General features: G+C 39.8%; 1 protein-coding gene across 15 annotated transcripts in view; it reads right to left on the bottom strand.

Moving 5' to 3' along the window:
- SUPT20H (SPT20 homolog, SAGA complex component) overlaps window positions 1-12,796 on the bottom strand; it is a 63,366-nt gene that overhangs the window by 35,722 nt on the left and 14,848 nt on the right. For all 15 annotated transcript variants that reach the window (XM_039366567.1, XM_039366557.1, XM_039366561.1 and 12 more), the window contains exons 11-15: window positions 10,774-10,913; window positions 9,968-10,124; window positions 9,824-9,880; window positions 9,211-9,282; window positions 467-615 (exon numbers count right to left, since the gene is read on the bottom strand). In XM_039366567.1, coding sequence (XP_039222501.1) covers window positions 467-615; window positions 9,211-9,282; window positions 9,824-9,880; window positions 9,968-10,124; window positions 10,774-10,913 — 575 coding nt within the window. The remainder of the gene's footprint in view (window positions 1-466; window positions 616-9,210; window positions 9,283-9,823; window positions 9,881-9,967; window positions 10,125-10,773; window positions 10,914-12,796) is intronic.

The raw sequence follows: 12,796 nt of genomic DNA, 5'->3' as shown, positions 1-12,796 counted from the left end.
GGTGACTTAAATGGTTCCTTCCAACTCTATAATTCCACTATTCTGTGATACTATGTAAATGCAAATACTAGCAAGTATATAGATATACATGCACACAACATCTCATCTGTTGTGATCCACAAGGTGAAAAAGATATCCACTCCTACAGTAAAACACATGGAATGAAATGGAAGCAATCTTCATTCTGGAAGGCAATATGTGCGATTCAGGTCACCTAAGCTCATTCAACTAATCATATACTTTATTGGTATTCATACACAAACTATAATATATTATTATGTCCAACATTGTCAATGTTTACATTGGATTTTTTTCAATAATCTGCACAGTAATAAAGATACTCCATATTTACAAGTCCTTTCTTTACCTGCTAGACATACAAAGTTCTTTCAGCTCATATCAGCAAAAATGTTCTAAAGTTAACATCAATGCTTTTCTCTAAAACAGAAAGATTAATGCCACTTACTGTGATGGACTTTCATTATCCTCATCATTCTTAAGAGTTTGTATTTTACCATAGTACAATGGATTTCCAAGTGACTGAAAAATTGTCAATTTTGTTTTCTGAAAATGATTGCCACTTTCACATTCAAAGACATAATCATCTTTCATTTCCTATCAAATAGAAAAAGAACATTTATAAAAGCTATTAAACAACATATTTATGACATACTTAGTCTGTTATACAGTTGTACAGAGAACAACAAACTTGGGACTCTTGAGAATACAACAGTCTTCAGAAACGCTGCTTGGACATGTTTAATTTGGTAATGGATAGGATTACTGTGTTATGTAAAAAACTAAATCCAACATCCTATTATGTATGTATTCTCTTATGTCCCCCTCCAAGATAACCTCATCCCACACCATGTAGGGCTTTAAAGATAATAACAGGACCTTGAATTGAACTTGGAAGCAAATAAACAATGATTGTAATTCCCTCAAGAGAGATGGCACATGTTCAAACCTAGACCTGCACAAAACCATGAGGACCACCATATTTTAAACCAATTGAACCTTCCAGACACTTTTTAAGGGTAGCCCCAGGTAGAGCACATTACAGTCATCCAGAGAATCTCCCTATCTAGGAAAGAGCATAACTGGTCACAAAACAAAGTTGAGCAAAGGGTCTCCTAGTCACAGTTGCCACCTGCTCTTTGAACAAAAGCCATGAGTCCTGGAGGACCCCCATATTATATATGGGATCTATCTGGCATAGTGGAATTCAACAGAGAAAGCAGTTGTTTCTTCTGATGAAGTTCAAATGTTAAATTTTAATCTAGATGGTTCTCATTCTAATTCTACCAGTATCTTGTTCAACAAACTCATCCTCGCTATGCTGCTGGATTTTCAAGTTGAATAATTCTAAGTAGTGATTACTTGAATGGGGTTTCATCTTATATATAAGGTAAGTTAATAATTTCAACACACTAATTCTTTTTATATTTATAAGTGTTTCTGTACTAATATTAATGACTAAAATCAAAAGGTTGTATCGTTGATTTGTACATAAATGTATTGTTTTTAAAATAAGAGCCTTCCACTACCCTTCATAGCTCTAGCCAACACAGAATTATCAGCAAACAAGTAGCCAAGAACACCAATATTCAAACTGACTGTCAGAGTCCAATTATATTTCATCTCTAGTTATCAAATATAGAAAACCCCAATTCTGCCTTCTCTGGATTCTGCCATAAGAGGGAGAGAAGGGGGTGAACAAAGGGGCTTTATGGCCCTCACTTCCTTCAGTATACTTCAAAGGAACTGAATGTGTGTATTGCAAAAGAACTAACCATAAGAATGGGGCCATTTCCTTTCATGTAGTTTATTTGAAGTCTCCATCCAGCCGGGCAGTAATGAAAAGGGGGTGGAAGTGTAATGCCTGAGACTGTCGCTGAAAGAGGGGGTTGATTGGGTGGGGCTACTGGGGAACCCCTTAAAACCTTGAATGGGAGAGCTTGGACCCCAAGTCCTGTCTAGAACGCCTGCAACCACTTTCTCTTAATAAAGGATTCCTGTTGGAAGAATTATTCCAAGAGTTCTGTCTTCTTAAGATGCAAAGTGGGGTGGGTCCTTACATTAGACAGGACTTGCAAAATTAATTCACCTGGAAGGGAGACCCTTGCCTGGGGATTTTGCAAAAAAATTACCATATCAGACAATGGAGCAAGGAAAGGGGAGAACTCCCTGGAAAGAGAGTCGCTGACCCAACTGGAACCTTGCCAGATGTTGGGGTCCGAGAGGTCAGATTCCTCAGGAGAAGAAGTGGTGGAGACACGGGACCACAAGCCTTGCTGGTCAATGGGCGTTGGAAAGAAAAGTGAGTGGGGAAAGGAATCAAGAAAGGTTACCCTGAGACGGGGGCCCAAGCAACCAGAATGGAAGCAGGAGATGGAGAAATCCCTGCACACAAGTGAAGAGGGAGAAAGCTGGGCACCGTACTCAGACTGGATCCTAGAGAAAGCTATCGACCTGATGAAGAGAACTCTCAGCTCCCTAGGAGAGGAGAATCCTGAGCCCTACGGCCGCCCCAGCTCCTGGAGCCGCAAAGGGAGAGACACCGAGGGGGACATGGAACCTACAACCCCAGGGACATCTGCTGATCCAGTAGTCCCCACCCCCTACCGGACCACAGATGACGATCTGGACGGAAGACACTACCACCAACAACGGAGGCATCGATCCATTCCAAGACGTCCGCCGTTGGAGGTGAAATTCAAAGGGGAGCCAACACGCTTGGGGTTTTTCCTAACCCAAGTCCTCAGCTACATGGAGGAATACGGGCAGGACATCCCCAGCGACAAAGCTCGCATCCGGATCGTGCAGTCTGCCCTGGATGGACCGGCTGCAGATTGGGTGATGAACTTGCATGACTCCAATGCCCCAGAACTCAGCAACTTCAACCATTTCATGTCCTCTCTGAGAAGACGATTTGAAGACCCCCCCCCGGCTGATCACAAAGCCCGTGAAAGGATAAAAACGATGAGGTAAGGCAAACGCCCGGTGGCTGAATATACACAAGAATTCCGGGCCATTGCCAGCAAACTGAACTGGCCAGAAGACATCCTCCTTAGCCATTTCAAAGACGGACTAAATTATGATCTATATGACGCTTGCCTGCCCCGAGGGGACCCACACCAACTTGAGGAATGGTACATCTTGGCAGAGGAAGCAGAGATCGACATATTGAAAAGACACCGCCGAAGAAAACAATGGAGCCGCTCCCCGTCTGAGTTGACACACGAACCAGTGAAACTACCGGCTAAAGCCAAGAAGCAAATGGGGTGTTTCAAGTGCGGAAGAGAAGGGCATCGAGCTGTAGAATGCCGCTCCAAAGCCCCCCAGCACAATCCAGACAGATCCCCAATCAGCAAATCCGGAAAGTCTTCAGCTAAGCCAAAAGAAACTGCCATGAGAATGATGGAAATTGCGGAACCCCCCACTTCTGCTCATCAGGGGGAAAGAACTCCAGCCTACACCACAGGGCCGGTGGATGCCTCAGATGACATCTCGGAAGGTGAACCCCTGGTAAGTGGACACATCGCACCCATCCTCAAGACAGTGACTATAGTAATTCCCCCCATGCCCGAAGCTGTGAAGGTGAAAGCCTTAATAGACTCTGGCTGCACCCACTGCCTCATTAGCCAGACACTAGTGGGGAATCTGGGCATCCCATCGAGGAGACTAGAACAACCAATCTCCTTTGGCCAGTTAGATGGATCCATAGCAGGGGGGGTGCCAGCTACCCTAGCCACTCTACCAATACACCTCTCCCTGGGCAAACATGAGGAGGACATAACATTTGTGGTGACCCCAGGCATGGAATGCCCAATGATCCTAGGGATGGAATGGTTAAAAAAATGGAACCCCTGGGTAAATTGGAGGACGACAGAAATCAAATTCCCGAAGGGGGACCCTATGGACTTAAAACCCCAAGGGAGGCTACCAGAATGAAGAATAGAAAAAGCATCCATAGGAGAGGAAAAGAGACTAACAGAAATGCCAGAGGAATACAGAGACCTTGCTGAAGTTTTCAGTGAGGAGAGGGCGAATGAGTTCCCCCCCCCACCGACCCACAGACTGTACCATTGAATTCAAGCTTGGGGCAAAACTCCCGAAGCCCATATTATACTCCATGAGCCCAAAGGAGAAGGAGGAAATGGAAAGATTCATAAAAAAAAACCTAGAGAGAGGTTTCATTGAGCCAGCCAAGCCTAAAGTGGCTGCCCCGGTCCTTTTTAGAGAGAAGAAGGATGGCTCTTTACGTTTATGCGTGGATTATAGGGCCCTGAATACAATCAGTGAAAACAACCTATACCCTCTGCCCCTCAGGAAAGACATGCTGTCACACCTATTGAAAGGGAAAAAATTTTCTAAACTAGACCTAAGGGAAGCTTACTATCACGTGAGAATTAAGGAAGGGGATGAATGGAAGACTGCATTTAACTGCCCCATGGGGTGCTATCAATTCAAAGTCTTGCCATTTGGATTACAAGGGGGTCCTGCAGTCTTTATGCAATTAATCAATGACGTTCTAAGGGAGCACCTGTTTAAGGGGGTCCTTGTTTACTTGGACGACATTCTTATCTTTACTGAAACAAAAGAGGAACATGTCAACCTAGTCAGAGCGGTTTTAAAGAAACTGCAAGCTGCCCTCCTATATGCCAAACTCTCAAAATGCGAATTCCACCAGGAAAGGATAGACTACCTAGGTTATCGCATATCCCCACAGGGCATTGAAATGGACCCAGAGAAGGTCAAAGCAGTATTAGATTGGGCACCACCCCGCACAAGAAAGCAACTACAAAGTTTCCTGGGCTTTGCAAACTTTTACCGCCAATTCATCCCCTCATTTGCCCAGATAGCCTTGCCCCTCACTAACTTACTGAAAATGAAGGGAGCACCCTCAGTAAAACCTAGCCAGCCACTAACATGGACAATGGAGTGCCAAGCAGCGTTTGAGAGACTACTTTTTTCTGCCGAACCAATACTAAGACACCCAGACATGGACAAGCCCTTCGTAATACAGGCAGATGCAAGCGATGTGGCAGTGGGGGCTGTTCTATTACAAGAAAATGATGATGGAGTATTGCAACCATGTGCATATACATCCAAGAAACTCACGGAAACAGAACAGCGCTGGCCCGTATGGGAGAAGGAGGCTTATGGGATATGTTGGGCATTACTCACGTGGCGATAGTTCCTGGAAGGCAACAAAATCCCTTTCCAGGTGTGGACTGATCACAAAAATTTGGAAGCCCTGGAAACGTCCAGGAAACTCAATCCCAAACAAGCCCGCTGGTCCCAGCATTTTCACCAGTTCCAATTTAAGCTCAAACATTTACCAGGAAGAAAAAAATTCCTGGCAGATGCACATCTCGCATGCCTCAATATAACAGCGCACGAACCACAGACTCTAGACCAATAATGGCAGAGTCACAACTGGCAGCACCAGTAACCACAAGAACCCAAGCCAAATTAAAACCACAACTGGACAGTCAAACTGGAATTGAATTCAGAAAAAGTTTGGAAACAGATGGATGGTTCCAGAAAAACAAAAATGTGTGCACAATGAGAGACGGGTTGCCTTGGGTAGGGGAAAAGTTATACATACCAACAACCCAAAGAGTCACTTTCATGCAGCTTTGCCATGACACAAAATCAGCAGGGCATTTTGGATTTGTAAAAACTTTACACTTAATTAAACTGTAATTTTGGTGGCCATCCATGAAAAAGGACATTGAAAGTTATATAGCCAGTTGTCCAAAATGTGCCACTGCAAAGAGGTTGCAAGGGAAATCGCCAGGACTACTACAAACAGTGGCAAGTCCCTCAGCCCCCTGGAAAGAAATAGCCATGGATTTTATAGTGGAATTGCCAGAAAGCAATGGGAATATTGTTGTCTGGACGGTCACGGACTTGTTTTCCAAACAGGTGCACTTTATCCCTTGCCAAAAGATTCCCACTGCAAAAGCCTTAGCAAAACTTTTCATCCAACACATTTACAGAGTGCATGGGGCACCCCAACGCATCATCTCTGACAGGGGGGTGCAATTTACGTCTGCATTTTGGAAGGAATTTTTATCCCTCTGAGGAACCACTCAGGGACTGACATCTAGCCACCACCCACAAGGAAATGGGGGGGCTGAAAAAATGAACTCCGTACTTAAGCAATATTTAAGATGTTTTCTTAGTTTCCAGCAGACCGAGTGGGCGGACTTACTCACTTTTGCAGAAGTTGCCTACAATAATGCAGTCCACTCCAGCACAGGTTACACTCCTTTTCAAATAGCCACCGGTCAAAGTTTCAACCCCATGCCAGAATTAACCCCGAACGAACCAACGATCCCATCACTGAAAGAATGGATGGAAAAACTACAAAACACCTGGCCAATAATTAGAAAAGCACTAGATGAAGCTAGGCAGGCATACAAAGCACAAGCCGATAAAAAAAGGATTGAGCCTACACCTTTCATTATAGGTGAAATGGTGTACCTATCTACAAAATACCTAAAGTCCCTACAACCATTTAAAAAACTTGGACCAAAATATATAGGGTCTTTTCCAATTAAAAGGGTCATAAACCCAGTAACAGTAGAATTAGAATTACCAAAAAATCTCAGGCAAATACACCCAATTTTTCATTGCAGCTTGCTGAAAAGAGAGCATCAGTCAGCTTTACGACCAAAAATCCCCCCACCACCACCTCCACTCATGGTAGAGGGCGAACAACACTTCGAAATAAAGGAAATCCTAGACTCTAGAAGATATCATGGAACGACTCAGTGCCTAGTTGCCTGGAAACACCTCCCTGCCTCACAAAACGAGTGGGTCCATAAGCATCATGTCAGAGCCCCGAAGCTATTAAAAAAGTTTCACACAGAGTATCCTAACAAGCCTGAGTAACTTTTACATCTGTTTTGTTTTCTTTCAGGTGGATCTCTCTTATTTTTGAGGGGGCCGGATGTCAGAATCCAATTATATTTCATCTCTAGTTATCAAATATAGAAAACCCCAATTCTGCCTTCTCTGGATTCTGCCATAAGAGGGAGAGAAGGGGGTGAACAAAGGGGCTTTATGGCCCTCACTTCCTTCAGTATACTTCAAAGGAACTGAATGTGTGTATTGCAAAAGAACTAACCATAAGAATGGAACCATTTCCTTTCATGTAGTTTCTTTGAAGTCTCCATCCAGCTGGGCAGTAATGAAAAAGGAGTGGAAGTGTAATGCCCGAGATTGTCGCTGAAAGAGGGGGTTGATTGGGTGGGGCTACTGGAGAACCCCTTAAAACCTTGAATTGGAGAGCTTGGACCCCAAGTCCTGTCTAGAACGCCTGCAACCACTTTCTCTTAATAAAGGATTCCTGTTGGAAGAATTATTCCAAGAGTTCTGTCTTCTTAAGATGCAAAGTGGGGTGGGTCCTTACACTGACAATTGGTCACAGCCAAATATTTCAAAATACTAAGGTGTCAGCTTACTCCTTTTTAACAGAATAGCAGAGTTGGAAGGGTCCTTGGAGGTCTTCTAGTCCAACCCCCTGCTCAGGCAGGAAATCCCTTCTATATATTTTGGGAAACCAAGTTGTCTGCTAGGTTTGTCAGGAACCTGTTTGATCTTCCACTTGGTGCAGAGTTTGTCTCTCCTAGTTATATCAGGGTAGTTAATGTTCCCCATTATTATTGTGAAGTGCTTCCTACATACCTTAGTTAACTGGCTAGCAAAAAGTTCATCTATTTCCTGTTTGATTGGGTATATACCTATGCCAATGTCATCCCCCCCCCGTTTTATATTGACCCAAATGCATTCAAGACAGTTTTCATCATTGTACTCTATTTCTGTATAGATATACCTGTGTTTCCCCAAAAATAAGACTGGGTCTTATTATTATTATTTTTTGCCTCCAAAAGAGGCACCAGGTCTTATTTTCTGTGTGTGTGTGTGTGTGTGTTCTTTTATACTCACCTCCAGCATCGATAGCCCCGCCTAGCCAGTCCACTTCTTCTGCGACCGAAGGAGCAGCTTCATTCTGCAGCTGCATTCTGGCCTGCATCTCAAAGTGAGGCCTTTCCAGAAGGCCTCTGAGACAAGTACCAAGCTATGGATTCAATTCATAGCTCGGTTCTCACCTGCAAAGGTCTCTTGCAGAACCGAGCTATGGGTTGAATCCATAGCTGGGTTCTTGGCTGCAGAAAGGCCTGTGACTGAGAAATGCAGGCCTGGCTGCAGAAGAAGTGGGCCGGCAAGGAGACCTGGCTGCAAGGTAAGTGGGTGCAGAGCATGTGGGGCAGCTCCAGACCCATATTCCCACCCTAGCTTGATCTTTAGGTGTGTGCCTCACTCCAAAACTAGGGCTTATTATTGGGGTAGGGCTTATATTAGGCCCACCCCCAAAAAGCAAGCTACGGCTTATTTTCAGGGGAAACATGATAGTTATTTCTTATATAAAATGCAACTCTATCTCCTCTTTTATTTGGTATGTTTCTTTTAAATAATTTAAATTTATTTAGTTTATATTCCATTTGTGGATTTCAACCTATCAAGTTTCTGTAATGGCAACAATATCATCTCTGTCTTCATATAATTTAATTTTTAATTCACCCCGTTTATACCTCATACTCTGTGCATTGGTGTATAGACATTTGAGTCCTTTTTGACTGACCCTGTGTTTACTTTCTACATAACCTGTTTTGTGTTTTGAGTTCCCCTACTTCCTTACCACCTGTTTGATTAGTGCACATGGTTTGGTACACTCTATCAAAAGCTTGATTTTCCTTGACAGCAAAATTGATATTCTTACCCGCACAATCATCTATGTTACAAGTACTTTTTTATTTTATTTTTATTTTTTATTCAAACATAAAGCTGTTAATTACAAAAGATAGGAATTATCACTGTTGGACAACTGACTCTTTATTCTTTGACTGTACAGTATCTATAGTTCAGAGGCAATAGAATTCTAAACACAATAAACTGGTTTATTCACACACTCAACAGCAGCTCCTACAAAATTACATTCTATTGCTAGGAAGTTGCATACTTGAAAAATTCACAAGGTCCGTTTTCTATTTTAATGAATAACTGAAAATGATCTTAAGAATTTTTCTTTAATCACCTAAATATAATTATGAACTAATTATTCATTATACTGCATTTCCATTTTTTCTAAAGAAATAGTTCTTGGAAATTAACTAAAAATCTACTACTACTCACATGAATCGGCCAGACGCTTGGTTGTGAGTCATCAGCTTTGATAGATTTTTCCACTTTAGCATATTTTTCCACCTTGAGAAATAAAAAAACCAAATTAAAGTGCAAATTAATAAAAGCAACACTTGAATAAAGTATAAAGTTAATAAATTATGCCTAGGTTTTTTTTTTTAAAAAAAAAAATAGTATCATACTGGTTATTTAAAGATATCTAATCAACAGAGTTCAATCTCCTTTGGAACCTGGCAGACATGTAGCCCTATTCTAGCTGGGCCTTTCAATCCAAAAGACTATCTACCCTGGATTAACCAGTTGATTACGTATAACTCTAATGAAGATTTTTTAAAGTTACTTGTAATTACATAGATCTTTAGAAATAGGGACGATAAAACATTCCCAGAAAAACTGTCACAACAAATTTACCAAGGTCATCAAAAGAATCCTTCATTTCTAAATATTAAAAATATACACTATTTTAAATAGCGACATAATTAGGCAGTGTTTTTATTAGAATAAATTAAAGTGTCTCAAAATAGCAAGCAGATTTAGGATTTCACTCAAACTCCTCCACCAACTTGGATGATAGAAGGAAAGCTTGCTAAATCTGTAAACTTACATCTACTTCAGATGGTACAGTCAAATAGCAGGGGTTCTGTTTCCACATATCAACACACTAAGGGGACAAAAATATACAAACAGCCATCAGGATAAAAACATTTCACAAATGTATTACTTTAAAAGTTTCTTAAAATAAGCATACATTTCCAGCTTTGGAAATTTTGAGATCATACTGTTGGCTTCCTCTCCTTTCCTTTCTTTTTTGTAAATAATCAAACAGCTTGAACTGTGGTGGAACAGTACTTTGAGACACCTCCTGCTGGTGATTCAGAGATGGCTTGGAATATCTCTTGAAACATCTGTAAGATATTGCAAGATTAATATAAAGAAAACTAATATTCTGGAACATATTTATACAAGCATTTATAACCATGATTTAATAATGTAGTTGTAAAGCTGCTGTGCAATTCCTTTTAAGTCAAGAAAAGTAAGTTAATTGCAAGTTTATATCTTCAATGTGTAAAACATATTTGTATTTAATTTTATAAATATCTATTGAATTTGTAAATATATTCTATTTACAACTCCTTTTGTATAGTGGTTGAGATACCAGGCTAGAAACCAGGTGACCGTGAGTTCTAGTCCTGCCTTAGACACAAAGGTAGCTGGATGACTTTTGATCAGACACTTTCTCTCAGTCCTAGAAAGGAGGCAATGGCAAGTGACTACTGAAAAAGCTTGTCAAGAAAACTTCAGGGACTAGTCCAGGCAGTCTCCAAGAATTGGATATGACTGAACAGAAGAAAAAAAAAACTTTTATTAACAAATATAAGTTTACAATTGTATTGGATTTCATCCAATTTTTCCCCCTGAAATATATTTGCATTCACTGGTCTAGGTTATTGGCTTTAAAAGTTATCTAATTTGAATGTAATCCACTTTTTTTCCTAGTATAAAATAAAGCAATTTTTTTGCAAGGATCCTCTAAAGATGAATATTTTCCAGTACCGTTTCATTGGCTGAGTGTTCATTTTCTGCTTATTATACAAAAGCCGGTTTGCTGTGCATGTAACAGCAACTGATGGATCTAGACACAGAGGTTCTGCTGTTGCCAGTATAAGTTGACTTTCTAATAGAAGTTTGTCTTCCTAAAACACAAATTCAGAAGATTCTAAAAGGGCAATAATTCATTAATGCTACATTTATATGCACATTTTTACAAATAAGTCCACTGAGGTTAATATATTTCATTTTCAATATTTATGTAGACAACAATTAGTTTCATTCTTTTCAATATACTAGAGTGACTTGATTCTTAAACATACTGTATGTGTGAATATTAATAGACAACTTTTCCTTTTGAACCTATTGAGTTTGACTTTTTAGTTCCAATAATCTTCAAGTCTGTAAGTACTGCCATTTTTGAAGTAAATAAATTTATATTTAATATTATCTTTTAATAACATTTAATATCTTTATTCTAGTTACACAAAATAAAAAAGTACAGCAAATCAGAAATTGCTCAATTTCTAGAATTTAAGAGTTACAGTTACTATCAAATATTAACAAATTTATTAGTATGTCTTAACGAGAGAAAAGGGAAGGAAAACAAACTAGAAATTGGTCATATAAGTATGATTAATTCATTTAAAACTAATTTATTGATGAGTTGTTGAACTTAGAATTGTTAAATAAAATATTGCTTAACACAATGTGTGCATGAAGATATATAGGTCACACAGAAGAATTGCAGCACATGCACAACCACTGTTTGCCATCCATCATATCAGTTCAGATAACAAATGGGGCTCTATGGGAATGTACTTATTGATCATGGCTTTCCTACTTTTTTCTCTTTGCAGCCTCTTTTGTTGTTGTCTCCCCAAATGTTATCCTGGAAGATCATAAAGTCTCCCAGAATAGAATAAAATATAGCATGGAAAAGATGTAACTAAAAGGAGAGGGAAATAGGTATATTTTCAATTCACATGAGAAACTGTCTCAATTTTGCCCAATGTTATAATGGGCAAATAAAAACAAGGTCAAATATGGGTATTTCTACAACATGCCATATCATGAGAGATGTGCGGTGCCCCAGTCATCAAGGATATTGCTCATATTTTGTTTGACTGTTAACCATGTGCTCTCTTAGGCCTAGACACTTAATATCCTTACTTGAAGGAACAGCCCCCTGTGATTTGAATCAGATTGTCCTATATTTCCTCCTGGATTCTAATCTATGCATTGGAAGCAGAGCTGCTAAGTTAAGGCAGTTAAGAACCTGTTATATTGAACAGATTGGGGCATGCTGTAAAGGTGATGTACTTATCTGAATGTTGATTCTTTGTGTTTACCACACATGTATTTTTATTTTATTTTATTTTCATGATACAACTTCCCTCATTAAACGATACTATTAATATTACTTTAAAGTTATTCCATTTTTACACAGTGCACATTCTTTCAATAAAGTACATCCTAGTTAAATAACTTTTGGTTCTATCTGATATAACAAATATTAAAATAAGAATTTCTAGGTTATCTACTTAATCATCAGCCTTTGGTCCAGCGTATCTCTTTAAATCCAACCAATTATACACTTTATTCCAAATTTCAAAGTACTCTGTTTCTGTTTTATTTTTGAGCTCTAATGTCAGTCTGTCCATTTCCGCACAGGATAAAATTTTGTTTAGTATTTCTTCTTCGGGGGGGGGGGGTTCTTTTCTTTTCCAATTTTGAACATATGTTAATCTTGCTGCGGTTAAAATGTGCAGAATTAAATATAAAGCTCCTTTGCTGAATTTATCAATAGCGATCCCTAATAAAAAGAGTTCTGGTTTTGCTTCAATTTTTAATGATAGTATCTCTTCTAACCAATTATTTATCAAGTGCCAAAATTTTCGAGCTTATGAGCATTCCCACCACATATGATAGTAAGTCCCTGGTATTTTCCTACATTTCCAACATAATGGTGAAGATTTTTTTGTCTATTTTTGCTAGCCTTATAGGGGGGGAGGTGCCACCTATAAAA

The sequence above is a fragment of the Crotalus tigris genome, unplaced genomic scaffold, assembly GCF_016545835.1.
Source record: "Crotalus tigris isolate CLP2741 ecotype Arizona unplaced genomic scaffold, ASM1654583v1 scf7180000020347.5012614909:4044961, whole genome shotgun sequence".
NCBI classification, from domain to species: domain Eukaryota; kingdom Metazoa; phylum Chordata; class Lepidosauria; order Squamata; family Viperidae; genus Crotalus; species Crotalus tigris.
Note: the sequence above shows the minus strand (reverse complement) of the source record. Positions and strands in the feature narration are given on the sequence as shown.